The sequence below is a fragment of the Rhinopithecus roxellana genome, chromosome 8, assembly GCF_007565055.1.
Source record: "Rhinopithecus roxellana isolate Shanxi Qingling chromosome 8, ASM756505v1, whole genome shotgun sequence".
In the NCBI taxonomy this organism is placed as follows: domain Eukaryota; kingdom Metazoa; phylum Chordata; class Mammalia; order Primates; family Cercopithecidae; genus Rhinopithecus; species Rhinopithecus roxellana.
The window spans coordinates 104,599,478-104,619,035 of NC_044556.1; the positions used below are offsets into that span (position 1 = coordinate 104,599,478).

The following is a 19,558-nucleotide window of genomic DNA, read 5'->3' on the forward strand; positions in this document are numbered from 1 at the left end:
TTCTGAAAGTGTTATGTTTTATTCCCCACCCCATCCATGCTGGGGCACCCAGCGTGCTATTATTGCTATTAAGAATATTGTTTTGTTGTGTCTCTGCCAGGCTTTGGTATCAGGATGATGTTGGCCTCATAAAATGAGTTAGGGAGGATTCCCTCTTTTTCTATTGATTGGAATAGTTTCAGAAGGAATGGTACCAGCTCCTCCTTGTACCTCTGGTAGAATTCAGCTGTGAATTTTAGACCAATATCCCTGATGAACATCGATGCAAAAATCCTCAATAAAATACTGGCAAACCGGATCCAGCAGCACATCAAAAAGCTTATCCACCATGATCAAGTGGGCTTCATCCCTGGGATGCAAGGCTGGTTCAACATTCGCAAATCAATAAACGTAATCCAGCATATAAACAGAACCAAAGACAAGAACCACATGATTATCTCAATAGATGCAGAAAAGGCTTTTGACAAAATTCAACAGCCCTTCATGCTAAAAACGCTCAATAAATTCGGTATTGATGGAACGTACCTCAAAATAATAAGAGCTATTTATGACAAACCCACAGCTAATATCATACTAAATGGGAAAAAACTGGAAAAATTCCCTTTGAAAACTCGCACAAGACAGGGATGCCCTCTCTCACCACTCCTATTCAACATAGTGTTGGAAGTTCTGGCGAGGGCAATCAGGCAAGAGAAAGAAATCAAGGGTATCCAGTTAGGAAAAGAAGAAGTCAAATTGTCCCTGTTTGCAGATGACATGATTGTATATTTAGAAAACCCCATTGTCTCAGCCCAAAATCTCCTTAAGCTGTGAAGCAACTTCAGCAAAGTCTCAGGATACAAAATTAATGCGCAAAAATCACAAGCATTCTTATACACTAGTAACAGACAAGCAGAGAGCCAAATCATGAATGAACTTCCATTCACAATTGCTTCAAAGAGAATAAAATACCTAGGAATCCAACTTACAAGGGATGTAAAGGACCTCTTCAAGGAGAACTACAAACCACTGCTCAGTGAAATAAAAGAGGACACTAACAAATGGAAGAACATAGCATGCTCATGGATAGGAAGAATCAATATCGTGAAAATGGCCATACTGCCCAAGGTTATTTATAGATTCAATGCCATCCCCATCAAACTACCAATGAGTTTCTTCACAGAATTGGAAAAAACGGCTTTAAAGTTCATATGGAACCAAAAAAGAGCCCGCATTGCCAAGACAATTCTAAGTCAAAAGGACAAAGCTGGAGGCGTCACGCTACCTGACTTCAAACTATACTACAAGGCTACAGTAACCAAAACAGCATGGTACTGGTACCAAAACAGAGATATAGACCAATGGAACAGAACAGAGTCCTCGGAAATAATACCACACATCTACAGCCATCTGATCTTTGACAAACCTGAGAGAAACAAGAAATGGGGAAAGGATTCCCTATTTAATAAATGGTGCTGGGAAAATTGGCTAGCCATAAGTAGAAAGCTGAAACTGGATCCTTTCCTTACTCCTTATACGAAGATTAATTCAAGATGGATTAGAGACTTAAATGTTAGACCTAATACCATAAAAACCCTAGAAGAAATCCTAGGTAGTACCATTCAGGACATAGGCATGGGCAAGGACTTCATGTCTAAAACACCAAAAGCAACGGCAGCAAAAGCCAAAATTGACAAATGGGATATGATTAAACTAAAGAGCTTCTGCACAGCAAAAGAAACTACCATCAGAGTGAACAGGCAACCTACAGAATGGGAGAAAATTTTTGCAATCTACTCATCTGACAAAGGGCTAATATCCAGAATCTACAAAGAACTCATACAAATCTACAAGAAAAAAACAAACAACCCCATCAAAAAGTGGGCAAAGGACATGAACAGACATTTCTCAAAAGAAGACATTCATACAGCCAACAGACACATGAAAAAATGCTCATCATCACTCGCCATCAGAAAAATGCAAATCAAAACCACAATGAGATACCATCTCACACCAGTTAGAATGACAATCATTAAAAAGTCAGGCAACAACAGGTGTTGGAGAGGATGTGGAGAAATAGGAACACTTTTACACTGTTGGTGGGATTGTAAACTAGTTCAACCATTATGGAAAACAGTATGGCGATTCCTCAAGGATCTAGAACTAGATGTACCATATGACCCAGCCATCCCACTACTGGATATATACCCAAAGGATTATAAATCATGCTGCTATAAAGACACATGCACACGTATGTTTATTGCGGCACTATTCACAATAGCAAAGACTTGGAATCAACCCAAATGTCCATCTGTGACAGACTGGATTAAGAAAATGTGGCACTTATACACCATGGAATACTATGCAGCCATAAAAAAGGATGAGTTTGCGTCCTTTGTAGGGACGTGGATGCAGCTGGAAACCATCATTCTTAGCAAACTATCACAAGAACAGAAAACCAAACACCGCATGTTCTCACTCATAGGTGGGAACTGAACAATGAGATCACTTGGACTCGGGAAGGGGAACATCACACACTGAGGCCTATCATGGGGAGGGGGGAGGGGGGAGGGATTGCATTGGGAGTTATACCTGATATAAATGATGAATTGATGGGTGCTGACGAGTTGATGGGTGCAGCACACCAACATGGCACAAGTATACACATGTAACAAACCTACATGTTATGCACATGTACCCCAGAACTTAAAGTATAATAAAAAAAAAATTAAAAAAGAAAAAAAGAAAAAAAAGAAAGAATATTGTTTTACTCTGTAACTTTGTGTAACAGTTGGGTATGATTATTTTATTACTATCCTGATTGACCCAGCTTAAACCGTAAGGGAAGACAGTGTCCATAAATGCAATAGCTGTTAGGGCAGCTGTCACTTCTGGTAATTTGACTATAACCACTTTCTTTCCTTTTCCTCCAGTGTTTTTCTAAGCAAATTTAAAACAAAACATTGGCAGTAAATAGGAAATGCTGCCCTTCACACGATCAGGACCTGGGGTCAGTTTCATAAGCAGGATTTCCTGGTGATGCTATTGTCTGGAAAACATGGTCAAACAAATGTCTATCTGTTCCGTAACAGCCTGCCCACCTCTGTTTTAGGAAACCTTCCCATGGGATTGTGTGCCCTGATTCTTCAAGACTTGCTGGAAATCCACAGTTGAAATTGTGCTGGTGCAGCCCTTTTAATTTGATGCTTGTATCCCTCTGTTAATTAGTAGGAGAGTTCTCCCCAAAATGTGGGTCAAATGCAGAATGAGAGGAACTTCCAGTAAAATAGTGAGTTTTCTATGTGACCCAAGTGAAAGCACTTTTTTAAAAAAAATTTTCGTGATACAACCAAACTAATCTAGCAGATTCTCTATGTGTGTACTTTTTTTTTTTTTTTTTTTGCCCTTCACTTGTTGACATGTTTCAAGCTTCAGTGTTTCAAGGCTCACATTGAAAAAAAGAACACTTCAAATCTCAGGCTGCAAATGATCATATGTGTAATTGTGATTTTACAGAGATCAGACTAATTTCCTAGACCATTAGAAATTTATTTGTTGACAGATCAGGCTCTCAAAAGACTGGTTAAAAACATGTCTTTGAGGCTGATGGTGAATAATGGGGGAAAATGATGGATTTTTGAAGATTTATGATATAAAAACCAAAAACTCTCTTCAAACATTAAAAAAACCAACTGTTTTGAATACTTTAGGTAATGATGTGAGATATTTTCTCTTAATTTCTTCTTCATTTAGGATTTTTTAAAATGCTAGTAAGCATATTGGAGTTCAAATTAACATTTTCCCCTTTTACTTTCTTTCTCGAGCAGGTTGTCAAGTTATTAAGCAACAAAAGATCACAAGCAGTTGGAATACTAATGTCTAGTCTTCATTTAGATATGAAAGACATACAACATGGTAAGTGTCAGAATAAAAATTTAGCTTTTGAATATTAAATTTGGGCTGAAGGATATGATGTTTGGTGGTAAAGTTATTTCAAACTTAGAGTTTCTGTGTTGACTGAGGTTAGTATATTTCCCATAAGTGTGATCAAGCTGTCTCCCATGATTGTTTCTGGAAGGATTACTATTCATTTGCCTGAGGTGTTATTTGTATACCTTACTAACAGTCTCATTCTCATGTGACATTATTATCTTAGTCCAGGCTACTATAACCAAGTACCCCACACTTGTGGGTGATAAATAAGAGAAGTTTATTTCTCACAGTGCTAGGAGGCTGGAAGTTCGAGATCAGGGTGCCAGCATATTCCGTTCTGGGGAGGGCCGTCTTCCAGGTTGCAGACTGCCATCTTCTCTGTGTATCCTCAACTGGCAGAAAGAAGGAAAGAGAGTTCTCTTGGTCTGTTTTATAAAGGGACTGATCCCATGCATGAGAATTCTACCCTTGTGACCTAATGACCACCCCCTAGGATCCTGTCTCCTAGTACCTTCACGTGGGAGTAAGGTTTGCAACATATGAACAGAACTGTTTTCTGTTTGGAATTAGAGTGGTTCTTAATATTTTATACATGGCTTTAGTGTCAATATTTTAATACTTGAATTCTACTGTACGATTGATGGTCATTCTTATGCTGTATCCTCCTATGACATTTATGCTGAGAGATACTGCCCAAAGGTGAATAGAGGAATTAAGTGTAAATTCAGAGCCTCCCTTAAGCTGACTGGAACCTAAGAATAGATTTAAAGCAGATTGAATTATTCAGTGGAATGCCAGTTTACCTATTAAAGAAATATGGTTTCAAGAGTGACACAGACCTTATAATCACGAAAGCATTTAACTGGCTTTCTAGCTTACCCCTTTACGAATGTGGATTCTATTTGTTGGACTTAAAATCTTGTGTGGGATAATTCATAAATAGCACAAGCTTGGTATGCCTGTCAATTGATGAGTAACTCTTAATCACAATTTAAGTTTTTATTACATTGTTTTGATGGGGAGGAGACTTCCTCAAGCTGAAACATTTGGGGTAATAGTCATAGAAGAGAAGGCCAAGGCTGGCGCCAGGCAGTACTTGGTGTTTCTAAAGCTGGCAGATGTAGCCCAGTTAAGTCATAGGATGAAATCTGAAAATAATGATATGGTTCTTTCCTTCAGTCAAATATTCAACTTGGATTGAGTTGATAATGAGAACCTTATGAACAAAAGAGTCCGCCTGACATCTGTGTCTGTGGTAAAGCCAGTGAGAGTTCACTGAAAATTTGCTTGCTTTAACATGCAACGCTAGCAATAACATGGCATGAAAGGCAGTAGTTGAAGGGTCATACAGAATCATGCATAGACTTTATCCCATTAGGATGTTAAGTGATTCCTTTAGTCCCTTTGAAACCCTGTACACTTTTTTTTTTTTAATATGGCGGCTTTCCAATTCTAAAGCAGTAAGAGGTTGTGCCCTCCTGCAGGTAAAGTCCTGTTCTGGCTTGGTGTATTGTCTGCAAATAGGATTTAGATGTGTGAATCGCTTGTGTCCTCTAGAGTAAACTTGACTTCTCTCAGGATATGCCTCCACTGAGAAATCCACAGAAGCATAAACATCATTGATTTTGGATATGGAAGTGGCCACAGAATTTATCTAGACCTCCAGTGTCATTTTTAAAGAATATTTTTTATTTCTATAGGTTTTTGGGGAACAGGTGGTATTTGGTTACATGAGTAAGTTCTTTAGTGGTAGTTTATGAGATTTTGGTGCACCCATCACCCGAGCAGTACACACTGAACCCAAGTTGTAGTCTTTTATTCCTTACCCCCTCTCTCCCTTCCCCCAAGTCCCCAAAGTCCATTGTATCACTTTTGGTGCCTTTGCATCCTCATAGCTTAGCTCTCACTTATGAATGTGAGAACATGCAATGTTTGGTTTTACATTCCTGAGTTCACTTAGAAAAATAGTCTCCAGTTTCATCCAGGTTGCTGCAAATGCCATTAATTCGTCCCTTTTTATAGCTGAGTAGTATTTCATCATGTGGAATATGCCACAATTCTTTATCTACTCATTGATTGATGGGCATTTAGGCTGGTTCCATATTTTCGCAATTGCGAGTTGTGCTGCTATAAACATGCATGTACAAAAGTATCTTTTTCGTATAATGGCTTCTCTTCCTCTGAGTAGATATCCAGTGATAAGACTGCTGGACCAAATGGTAGTTCTACTTTTAGTTCTTTAAGGAATCTCCACACTGTTTTCCGTAGTGGTTGTACTGGTTTACATTCCCTCCAGCAGTGTAGAAATGTTCCCTTTTCACTGCACCCATGCCAACATCTATTATTTTTTAAATTTTTTAAAGTATGGCCATTCTTGCAGGAGTGAGGTGGCATCCCATTGTGGGTTTGATTTGCATTTCCCTGATCATTGGTGACGTTGAGCATTTTTTCATGTTTGTTGGCCATTTGCATATCTTCTTTGGAGAATTGTCTATTTATGTCCTTAGCCCACTTTTTGATGGAATTGTTTGTTTTCTTCTTGCTAATTTGTTTGTATTCCTTGTAGATTCTGGATATTGGTCCTTTTTCAGACGTATAGATTGTGAAGACTTTCTCCCACTCTGTCGGTTGTCTGTTTACTCTGCTGACTATTCCTTTTGCCATGGAGAAGCTCATTAGTTTAGTTAAGTCCCACCTATTTATCTTTGTTTTCATTGCATTTGCTTTGGGTTCTTGGTCATGAAGTCTTTGCTTAAGCCAATGTCTAGAAGGGTTTTCCCAGTGTTATCTTCTAGAATTTTTATATTTCAGGTTTTAGGTTTAAGTCCTGGACCCATCTTGAGTGGGTTTTTGTATAATGTGAGAGATGAGGATCCAGTTTCATTCTCCTACAGTGTCTTGCCAATTATCCCAGCACCATTTGTTGAATAGAGTGTCCTTTCCTCACTTTATGTTTTTGTTTGCTTTGTCAAAGATCAGTTGGCTGTAAGTATTTCACTTTGTTTCAGTGGTCAATGTGTCTGTTTTTATACCAGTACCATACTGTTTTGCTGACTATGGCCTTATTGTATAGTTTGAAGTCAGGTAATGTGATGCTTCCAGATCTGTTCTTTTTATTTAGTCTTGCTTTGGCTATGCGGCATTTTTATTGACAGGCAAAAGAAGACCTGTGAGTGCTCCAGTTTCCCTCTCAGTATCACACAGCTTATTAGTGGAACAGGTTGAACTTGGGCCCCTTCATTAACCAGTACTTTTTTTTTTTTTTCATTCAGACACACTGCTTCTCCAAGATTGTGCTTTTCTTGTCACCAGCACTGGTTTCTCTAAAACAAAGTTTATGTAATATTGTAATAAACAGCAAGAATCATTTTCTCTCCTCTTCTTTGCTGTCAGTACTCTAGGCTTGCATTTACTTTGTAACATTTATATTTCAAAGTGCTCCATTAGAGTAATTCGTGTGTAAGGCTTGGATTCTAGGTATCAAAGTTCTAACCCTGGTCCTGCTACCACATCTACTGAGCACCACTTGCTCAGTCTGTTGTTTGAATACAGGTTATTTCTCGCAATAATAGATGTGGAGCATTCTCGGCAACACATACATTCAAAAGGCAGAGAGGAGAGAAGAGGTCAGGTTCTTGACTCAGTTTATTAATGTGGCAAATATAAGGCAGCATCCCCAAATAATGACCTGTGTACGTTTAGTATATAAAAGTTATAGTGAAGGCCTGAGCTGCTGGCTCTTTGGTAATGTTCAAACTGGCCTACAGTTCTAATAGCTCTGAAAAAGTCTCACTCTGTGGTTTACAGTAATTTGAAGTCTGAGAAGAAAGTGCCTTTCAGAGAAGATTTACCATGTGTGTGTGTGTGTGTGTGCTGGGGTCTGGGGGCACTGTGGGTTTAGGATCACCTTGGATCAAGCTTTGGGGGGTGTAGGGGGAGTCCCTTCAGCCAGTGCTAACTGTATGTCCACGGAATGGGTTGGTTCCCCTCAGTATAGCCCTTTGAGTCCCATTTCATCGTGGGGTATGTCTAGAATCTCTATGATGAGTGGGTTCTGGGCTTTGATATTTGGCCCCTGCCACTGTGAAACTGTCGAGAGAAAGTTGACGTTTGTTAGGAGAGGCAGATACACTCAGGGCAAAAGCAGTTTGCGAGCTGCGTCACTTCTCTGAGTTCTCTCTTCATTTTGTTTAGCACGGTAATTCTTTATTATTTTGTCAGCTCTTTGATGTCTTTGTGATATTTTACAAACACGTTTCACTCAGCATTTTTAGTTGTTGTTACTGGGGGACTGATTTCAAATTATTTTGGCCTGTTATTCCCATACATTGATATTGTAAGAGTATCCTACAGCTTCATAGTGGTAGTTTAGTTTTGTGAAAATTGATTAAATTTTTTTTATAACATTTGGTCCATATTTCAGGGGTCAGTGCGCTCTTCACACATCTTAGGTCCATTTTCATAGGTAACAGTAGTTGCAAAAGAATTTGCAATTCCATAAGGCTCAGCTTTATCCCCCGACAATGTCACGGTTAGATAGAAATACCATATAATTTATCATCCTAATTGGGATACTTTAAGACTGGAAGGGGATGTCATTGATAATGTTGCCTGGATAACAAATGTAAAGTGAAAACTTTTCCTTTTTTTTTTTTTTTTCGAGACAGAGTCTTGCTCTGTCATCCAGGCATGGTCCAGTGGCACAATCTCAGCTCACTACAACCTCTGCCTCCCAGGTTCAAGCGATTCTCATGCCTCAGCCTCCTGAGTATCTGGGATTACAGCCACCTGCCACCACACCCAGCTAATTTGTATTTTTAGTAGAGACAGGGTTTCACCATGTTGGCTAGGCTAGTCTCAAACTCCTGACCTCAAGTGATCTACCCGCCTCGGCCTCCCAAAGTGCTGGGATTACAGGCGTGAGCCACCTCACCCGGCCCCAAAACCTTTTCAGATACGCTAGTAGTATTGTCACCCTACTACCAGGTCGAACTGAAGCAAGTTTCAGACTGAACCCTCCCCACACACAGATCTTTATTACACTGGTATTTCTTGGCCATCTCAAGCAAAATAATTTGAAAACCCTGCTTCCTAAACTTGAGTTTGTCTAGCTCTCTCTTTATAGGAGCTCTCACTGTGATCTTATCTGAAAGGTTTGCTTCAGGCAGATACAAGCTTGGCACGGAGGTAGGAATCTGCTACCCTCATAGTCTGCACCAGACATCTAGAAACTCAACTCAGCCAGTGGCCGCACCCAGTACTGTCTAGGTCCTAGGCCTCAGGCAGCCTCCTTAAAGAACAAAGCTCTTAGCCTCCAGTAGACTCTTATTCTAGCTATGGAAGAGGTAGTAGTAGAGCATCTCTAAGAGATTTCAGCTAATCCACACGTCCAGAATGACTTTAATTTCACCACTGACATTAGTATGCGTATTAAAGCCTCAGTTGTTGATTTAGATAGAGATAGCTGAGCAGCTTGCATTAACTGCCTCTGGAGAATGGTCTTTCTTGCATAGTGCTGGTCAGCCATCCCTGAGGTGTGGTCTCTTAGACACTCCCTCTGCAAAAATATTTGAAAATAGATTATAGATCTCATCACAAGGACTACCTAATATCTATTTAGTAGTCTTACACATTAAACTTATGGAAACACATTATATCGAAATATACTGCAGGGATACCCACCCCAGGGTATGAATGACTCTGGTTCCTTCCTGTCTTTTATATCTTCCTGTCTAAAGCTAACTGGAATTATGGGCCTTGGGCAGTGAATGAATGCTACATTACCTCCTTGCTGAAAGTTCTATCCTGTTTAAACATGATTTATGAAAATCATGCGTCTTAAAATTAAATGAGATAGTAATGTAAACTACCTAATATTCCATCAGAAATGTATTGATACAGTCAATAAAATTGTAGTTATTTTTATTATTTAATCTCTGAGCCCAGTGATTGCTTTCCCAGCCAGTTTATTTAAAATTATATAGTTAAGGGTACCTTACAGGGACAATACACAGGCTTTTGGATTTCAGTCAGAAATGCCAGTGAGATCTCAGTGTTAATTATGACTTCTCATCGGAATCGTGTCACGTTGCTGCTGTTTTGATCTGTCTTTGCCCTCCCTCAAAAGGATTCAAAGCTCAGAAGCCTTATTCTGATAATTGTCTAGGAAGAAATCGTCCTAATGTATCAGGTACCAAAAAGAGAACTGCTATTGGCATACAGGATACATATTCTTTTTAAAATTTGTTTATTTATTTTTATTTTTTATTATACATTAAGTTCTGGGGTACATGTGTAGAATGTGCAGGTTTGTTACATAGGTATACACATGCCTTGGTGGTTTGCTGCACCTATTAACCCGTCATCTGCATTAGGTATTTCTCCTAATACTATCCCTCCCTTTGCCCCCTACCCCCTTACAGGTCTTGGTGTGTGATGTTCCCCTCCCTGTATCCATATGTTCTCATTGTTCAGCTCCCACTTAGGAGTGAGAACATATGGTGTTTGGTTTTCTGTTCCTGTGTTAGTTTGCTGAGAATGATGGTGTCCAGTTTCACCTATGTCCCTGCAAAGGACATAATCTCATTCTCTTTTACAGCTGCGTAGTATTCCATGGTGTATGTGTGCCACATTTTCTTTAACAGGATACATATTCTAAAATCTTTTATAATCATATCTTTTTATTAGTATTTGAAGAGATGGAATTAGCTGTTGGTTTGAACTTTGCTTCTTCTCCCTCCTTCCCTCTAATATTATTGGTGATAGTTGCGTAAAACTGTCCAGAAGAGGGGAGTTAATTCCCACTTTATAGTGGAGGCAGTTGAGGTTTATAGATCAAGTCTGCCTGGTTCTTTACCTCCACAGGGCCAGAATGGACATCCAGTGTTTTTGACTCCTAGTTCAGGGCTCTCTGCTCTGGGCAGTGTGTTAGCTTGTTACTGAATGAAGCATGTGTTACCTAATAAAATTAGAACATGCAACATATGCAGAAACAAAACTGGCAAGCAGGCATAATACTTTTGGCTACCAGTTGTTTCATTTTTAGAGTTGAAAATAAATTTATCAGACTTTATATATTATTTTGTGTCATATTATACAAATTTTGCAGTTTGCATATTGACTATGAAATTTTTTCACATCTGTGAATTAAATGAGGATAAAGTTCTTTGAAGAAAATTATTAATGGAGTTCCTTGCTCTTGATTGAACCAAGCAAAGATGAATGAAATACAGTCATATGCCACATAACAACATTTTGGTCAACAACAGACCATGTATCTGATGGTAGTCCCATAACATTATAATGGGGTTGAAAAATTCCTGTCACCTAGCTAGGTTGTAGTGTATCACATTACTTTTTCTAGGTTCAGATGTGTTTAGATACACAAATGCTTATTATTGTAAGAGAGTTATCACCAGTGACTGAGTCAGCTGGCACCTTGATCTTAGACTTCCCAGCTTTCAGACTTATGAGAAAATGTATTTCTGTTTAAGCACCCCAGTTTGTAATATTTTGTTATGGCAGCCCAAGCTGTCCAACACAGATTGAATCTCAGCTCTGCCACTGACTGACTGAATAAACCTGGGCAAATTACTTTATATCTCTAGTCCTCGGTTTTCTCATGAGTTCAAAAGGCTGTTAAGTGAGTTCTTCTTGTACACACACCCGCACCCATATTAAGCTCTCAATCAATGTTAGTTTCCTTCGTGTATTTCTTAGGAAATGGCCTATGTCTGTAGGCTTTGGAGGTGTTTGAAACTTAGGGCAAGCAGTGAGAGAGATAAAGGTTTTTTTTTTCCTTTTTTCATTGCCCTGAACAGACTCTGTGATAAGCCTTTGCCCATGGGACAAAAGGAGGGGGTAGAATCCAGAATCTGTTACTTCCTTTTTTTAAAAAAATCAACTATTGGTTTTGATTCAGGGTTACATGTGTAGGTTTGTTATCTGGGTATATTGCATGATGCTAAGGTGTTGGGTTTGATTGATCCTGTCGCCCAGGTACTGAGAAGAGTACTCAATAGTTAGTTTTTCAATCTTTGTCCCTCTTTCTCCCCCATCTAGGAGTCCCCAGTGTCTACTGGTGACATCTTCATGTCCATGTGCACCTAGTGTTTAGCTCCCAGTTATAAGTTAGAGCATGTGGTATTTGCTTTTCTGTTCCTGCCTTAATTCACTTAAATAGCCTCCAGCTGCATCCATGTTACTGCAAAGGACAAGATTTTGTTCTTTTTTTGGCTGTGTAGTGTTCCATGGTGTATATGTACCACATTTTCCTTATCCAGTCCACCGTTGACACACACCTAGGTTGATTCTAAATCTTTGCTATTGTGTATAGTGCTGTGATGAACATATGAGTGCGTGTGTCTTTTTGGTATAACAATTTATTATTACAGAGACCAAAACAGCATGGTACTAGTACAAAAAGACGCATAGACCTGTGGAAAAGAATAGAGAATCCAAAAATAAAGCCACATGTCTACAGTCATCCAATCTTTAATAAAATCAATAAAAATAAGCAATGGGGAAATAATTCCCTATTTAATAAATGGTGCTAGATGGCTAGCCATTTGCAGAAGAATGAAACTGGACCCCCCCCCCAAAAAAAACCTTCGCCACATGTAAAAATTAACTCAATGTGGATTAAAGATTTAAATGTAAGACCTCAAACTATAAGAGTCATAGAAGAAATGCCGTTCTGGATATTGGCTTTGGCAAATAATTTATGACTAAGTCCTCAAAAGTAATTGCAGCAGGAACAAAAATTGACAAGTGGAACCTAATTAAACTAAAGAGCTTCTGCACAGCACAAGAAACTCTCCACAGAGTAAACGGACAACCTGCAGGGTGGGAGAAAATATTTGCAAACTATACGTTCCACAAAGGTCCTTTATCCAGCACCTATTAATATAAGGAACTTAACCAATTCAACAAGCAAAAAATAGCCTCATGAAAAAAATGGTCAAAAGATGAAGCCATAAAAAAAAAAAAAAAAAGAGAGAGATCTGTCCTTTGCAGGGACGTGAATGGAGTTGGAGGCCATTATCCTTAGCAAACTAACGCAGGAACAAAAAACCAAATACCGCATGTTCTCACTTATAAGTGGGAGCTGAATGGCGAGAACACATGAACGCATAGAGTAGAACAACACACACTGGGGTCTTTCAGAGAGTGGAAGGTGGGAGGAGGGAGAGGATCAGGAAAAATAACTAATGGATATTAGGTTTAATGCCTGGGTGATGAAATAATCTGCACAACAAACATTCATGACACAAGTTTACCTATGTAGCAAACCTGCACTTGTACTCCTGAACTTAAAAGAAAAAGAGAGAGAACTGCAACTTTAATTAAAACAACATATAACAAAATGAATTTTGCTATAGGCTAGTTGATATAAACAAGAGTTAAGTTCATATGGCATATTTCTGGTCACTTTTAAATAGACCCAGAACACTTCTAATATTAAACATTGAAGTACATGTAAGCTATACATACATTTAATAAAGACTAATTTTTAAAGATGGGCAAAAGGCATGAACAGACACTTCTCAAAAGAAGACATACAAGTGGCCAATAAACATATGAAAAAATCCTCCACATCACTAATCATCAGAGAAATGCTAATCCAAATCATTATGAGATACCATTTTACACCAGTCAGAGCAACAGATACTAGTGAGGCTGTGAGAAGAGGGAACACTTATATACTGTTGGTAGGAGTATAAATTAGTTCAGCCACTGTGGAGAACAGTGTGGGGATTTCTGAAAAAAAAAAAAAAAAAACATAAAACAGAACTATCATTAGATCCAGTGATCTCATTACTGGGTATATATCCAAAAGGAGCTGTTACTTCTGATTGAGGTGAGAGTGAGATAAGAGGGAAGAAATGGAAGTTAAGTTCAGGGGGAACATGTCTGAGGCAGATTTGATTGTTTCATAGTTTGGCTTTTATTTTTCAGTCAATTTTCAGTTACATTAGCTGAAATGCTTTTTAATACTGGGCTGCACCCATTTCTGATTTTTGAATACAGATAAGTGTGAGAATTATCTAACAACTCTTAGAAGTTGAGCATGGCTACATGTTTGGACTATGTTTTATCTGCAATGAGGACAACTTGTTTTGGAAACTTGAAAGGCTGAAGTCTCCCTTAACTGTGTGGTTTCTTAAACATTGTCTCTGTGCTGTGAGAGTCAGCCATATTCTATATTCATTACTGTTGGCTCTATAAAGCATGTGAAGGTAGTGGGGGAAGAAGTTTAGCTTTGTTGGGGAAATGAATATTGGTGTAGGCCATGAGTAGAATCTAAGTAGAGATATAGACAGATGCTTTGATTTCTTGCTTTGACATTTTATTTTTCCTGATAGTTAAACTAGTTTCTAGCTATGACTATAAAGTATAAGAACACTTTCATCTTTTTTTGCTGATAGCCATTCTAACAGATGTGAGATAATATCTCATTATGGTTTTAATTTACATTTCTCTGATTAGTGATGTTGAGCATTTTTTCATTTATCTGTTGGCCATTTGTATGTCTTCTTTTGAGAAATGTCTGTTCAGATCCTTTGCCCATTTTCAACAGGGTTATTTGCCTTTCTGTTATTGAGTAATTTGTTATATATTTAGACATATATATGTATATATTATATATATTCAAATATATAATATGTATAATATATATTATATATTGAAATACATAATATGTATAATATAGATTAGATACTAGCCCCTATTCAGTGCATAATTTGCAAATATTTTCTCCCAATTTTTGCTTGTCTCTTTACCTCATTAATTGTTTCCTTTGCATGCAGAAGCATTTTGATTTGATGCCATTCCATTTATCTATTTTCTACTTTCATTGCCTGTGCTTTTGGGTCATATCCAATAAATAATTGCCCAGACCAATGTCATGGAACCTTTCATAAACCCTATGTTTTCTTCCAGTTTTTTATAGTTTTAGGTTTAAGTCTTTAATTCCTTTTGAGTTTATTCTTTTATAAAGGATGAAGTAAGGATCTATTTTCATTTTTGTGTATGTATAGGTATACAGTTTTAATAACACTATTTATTAAATAGGCTGTCCTTTCCCCATTCTGTATTCTTGCCACCTTTGTTGCAAATCAATTGACCATAGGTATTTGGGTTTATTTCTGGACACTCCATTCTATTCCACTGGACAGTGTGTCTATTTTTATGCCAGCACCATGCTGTTTTGAATCCTATAGCTTTGTAATATATTTTGAAATCTGGTCATGTCATTTTTCTAGTTTTGTCCTTTTTGATCAAGATTACTTTGGCTATTTGGGTTTTTTTGTGGTTTCAAATAAATTTTAGGATTGTTTTTTCTATATCTGTAAAGAATGACATTGGAATTTTGATTGGGATTACATTGAATCTGTAGATTGCTTTAGGTAGCATGGCCGTTTCAACAATATTGATTTTTCCAATCCATAAACACAGCATATCTTTCCATTTATTTGTGTCATCTTCAATTTTTTCATCAATGTTTTATCATTTTCAGTATACAGATTTTTCATTTCCTTGGTTAAATTTTCTCCTAAGTATTTTTGATGCTATTATAAATGGGACTGTTTTCTTTTTTCTTTTTCAGACTGTTGTTAGTGTATAGAAATGCTCCTGATTTTTATAGGTTGATTTTTGTATCCTACAACTTAATTGAATTTATCAGTTCTAACTGTTTTTTGATAGAGTCTGTAGGATTTTCTATATATAAGATTATGTCATCAGCAAGCAGGGGCAATTTCACTTCATCCTATTCTATCTGGATGCCTTTGATTTATTTCTCTTGCCTAATTGCTCTGGCTAGGATGTCCAGTATTATGTTGAACAGATGTGGTGAGAGTGGGCGTCCTTATCTTGTTCCTGATCTTGGAAGAAAAGCTTTCGGCTTTTCACCATTGAGTATCCTGTTAGCTCTTGGCTTGTCATATATGGCCTTTATCGTATTAAGAAACATTCTGTCGGCCGGGCGCGGTGGCTCAAGCCTGTAATCCCAGCACTTTGGGAGGCCGAGGCGGGCGGATCACAAGGTCAGGAGATCGAGACCATCCTGGCTAACACGGTGAAACCCCGTCTCTACTAAAAAATACAAAAAACTAGCCGGGCGAGGTGGCGGGCGCCTGTAGTCCCAGCTACTCGGGAGGCTGAGGCAGGAGAATGGCGTGAACCCGGGAGGCGGAGCTTGCAGTGAGCTGAGATCTGGCCAGTGCACTCCAGCTTGGGTGACAGAGCGAGACTCCGTCTCAAAAAAAAAAAAAGAAACATTCTGTCTATACCTTATTTGTTGAGAGTTTTTATCATGAAAGGAGTTTGCCAAGGATGTGCAGAAAAGAGAACTCTTACACACTCTTGGTAGAATGTAAGTTAATATAGCCATTGTGGAAAACAGTGTGAAGATTTCTCAAAAAATAACAATAGAATTTCCATATCATCCAGCAATTTCACTACTGGGTATACACCCAAAGGAAATGACTTCAGTATGTCAAAGAGATGTCTATACTTTGATGTTCATTGCAGCATTATTACCAATACTGACACCTCGGATAAACCTCATTGTCTTCAGTACTGCAACGGCACCTCATTGGCTTTGATACTGCCACAGCGCAAAGCTAATTGTATTGTTATTCAAAAGAAACAGGAAATGGAAACAATCTAAGTGTCCATCAACAGATGATTGCATTAAAATATATAATATATATACACAATGAAATACAATTAAAAAACTAGGTAATTCTATCATTTGTAACAACATGGACAAACCTGGAAGACATTATGTTAAGTGAAATAAGCCAGGCACAGAGAGACAAATACTCTACGATCACATTTATATATGGAATTTTAAAAAGTCAAAGTAATAGAGGTAGAAAGTAGAGTGGTGGTTACTAGAGGCTCAGGGGACAGGATGGATGGGGAAAGGGGAGACTTGGTCAATGGGTACAAAGTCTCATTTAGATAGGAGGAATAAGCTCTGCTGGTCTATTGCATAATATGGTGACTATGGTTAATAATTATTGTATGTTTCAAAATAGCTAAACAAGAAGGTTTAAAATATTTAAGATGATGGATATGTTAAATAAATAATTAAATCACAAGAACACGTCTTTAAAAATCTGGAAATAACCTTTTGACCCCTAGGAACTTTGCAGGATATATATATTGTGTGTGTGTGTATGTGACTCTGTTTGCATGTATTTGGATAGCCTACACATCTAGCACTTCTTTTACCCTGCTAGGGTTGCCACTGAATCATGATTTTCTTATGAAATTTTCTACAGAACAAGTTGTATATTACAAACTCCAGGTCCTTTTCATAGAGTCTGGCTTCATTCTTGGAGACACAGGCTTTTCACTTGCCTATTAATTACCATAAGAAAGTTCATTCATCATCGTTTGTTTATTTTTGTAATATTCTCAGAAATTCATCTCAGTGTGAGCCATGTTGTTTTTCCCCACTAGACTTTTCAGCGTCTGATTTTTTTTTTTTTTTTTTTTTTTACGAAACTCAAGTTTATAAGGCTTGCTTAGAAATTGCTTCATGCCCCCATTTTTTAAACCTTTTTATTAAAGTGTTTTCCTCACATGGGATATAGAATTTTAAGACCTGTTTATTATATTTATTGAGACATTAAAAATGTACTAGATGCTGTTGGGAAGTTTAGTGAATGGTTTTCATTGAAATGTAAAGTCACTTAGAATTAGAAATTTGAGAAGAAAGTAGGCTCCAGTGAGCCTGTGTAACCTTTTCATCAAGTGTAGCCTTGTGGTGGAGAAAAGTGCATGTGAGATACTATGCTTTCACAAAAACCTACTCTCAGAAATGTAATATGAGAATTTCTTTCAATTTAAAATATAAGTTCCTAGAGTTTTTTATAAAAAGAAATACCTCATATGTCGTTTGAAGTCACACATAGATTATTAGATCAAGGTCAAATGAATTATAATGTCTTTTGTTACAAGTTCAGCAAAAAACTTGGGTTGAGCTTAGCTTATATTTTTAATGACATTGTTCCATAGTTGGACTTTTTGATTATACTTTTATGGGAAGAAGGAACACAGTACTTGGGGTTGTACCAAAGCCATGAGCTTTGCATATGGTTATTCTTTTCCCTCATTGTACTTACTGTCTGAATTGAGAATCATGTATTTGTTTGTTTGTTTTGGCCAACCTCTTGACCCTCACTAGAAGGGTGACTCTGTGAGCCTGAAGACAGCCTACTGCAGCTCAAGGCCTTCCTCCCTGTAATGTTGCATCTGTTCTTTAAGATCACTGGGTGATTGCAAATGGAATTGTCCAGGACCACATGGAGCATGCATGGAGGTAGAGCCCAAGTTTGACCACAGAGCACTTAGTGCTTTAATCACATCAACTTTGACCCTTGAACTACTTTGCGTAAAAGGTGTGGTTTTTGCAAAAAGATTCCTTTGGCATAACCTTGAGAGGGGTCGGATTGGCACTGTTATTTTGGGGCGAGGGGAAGCCCCTTTGATAAGTAGAGTTATGTTTGTATTTCAAAATTGGGTGATTGAAAGTTCTTTGTGTTTTGACAAGCACTTCTCCAGCATCCCGAAGTGGATACTCTCAGGATACTCCCTGGCCACCTTTATCCGGTTGGATGAAGTGAGGATTCTGAGAGTTCTGGAGAAGATGCAATATTTGACACTTTTCACCTTTCTGTTATGGAGCCGCGTGTGTCCTATTCCTGTGAGGTATATTCTACAAATATAATCATACTCCTTCCTCTCAGCTCAGTGTGCCGAGACATCAGCTAAGACATCAAAGTCGTGTAATGACATGTTATCTTTTGGCATGGCTGAAGCAATGGTATTTCATGCTGTTGACTATCTTCCATCTTCTTTCATGGTCAAACATGAATACAGCAAGATCTTTATTTTCTCAACCAAATACCTCTGAATACATTTTTACATTAAACAATTTAAGTCAAATAATTATATGCACGTGATTAAGAAAATAAGTTGTACAGAAAGGCCTATAATGGAAAAAGCACAATTTCCAGGTCTCTAAGAACTTTATCACTTCTCTGATAGACTGCAAAGGAAAGAATTTTTCTCTTGCTGTAGGCACTACAGAATAATAGCAGGCTCATTTGAATGAATGGTGGAACTTAAGAGGAGGCTTCTCTATCATTGTCAAAAACAGTGTGAAATTCTTACAAATTAAGTTGTGAAAAGAATTTCTGAATTGAGGAAGACATTAAAATAGATTATCTGCAATCCAATTAATGCTATTTTTATGATTCCAAATTTAAGATAGACAATTGCTGATCATAATAGGGAAGACTTACAGACATTACTACGCATAGGCTCACAACAACTGTATGAGGCAGGTGTTTTTTATCTCCATCTTCGGGATGAAAGAACTGAGGCACAGAGTAGCAAAAGAAACTTAATCAGCAGGTGGTGGGGCTATGATCTAAACACAGGCATTCTGGGTCCAGATCCATGTTCTGAACCTCTGCTGTACTTCCTGGGAACTCTCAATGTTATTTATTCTATCAGTGGCTTAAGCTGGAAAAACAGTGCATGATTTGTTTTTTGTTTTTTTTTTTTCCCCGGTGTGGTTCTTAGCTATAGCGCTAGTCTACTGGTTAGAGGCTATGGTTGCTGCGTG

The 19,558-nt window shown here is 37.9% G+C and overlaps 1 protein-coding gene across 2 annotated transcripts in view; it reads left to right on the top strand.

Moving 5' to 3' along the window:
* Positions 1-19,558, top strand: part of FMN2 (formin 2) — a 415,306-nt gene that overhangs the window by 167,558 nt on the left and 228,190 nt on the right. For both annotated transcript variants that reach the window (XM_030936062.1, XM_030936061.1), the window contains one exon: positions 3,807-3,894. In XM_030936062.1, the coding sequence (XP_030791922.1) occupies positions 3,807-3,894 (88 nt within the window). The remainder of the gene's footprint in view (positions 1-3,806; positions 3,895-19,558) is intronic.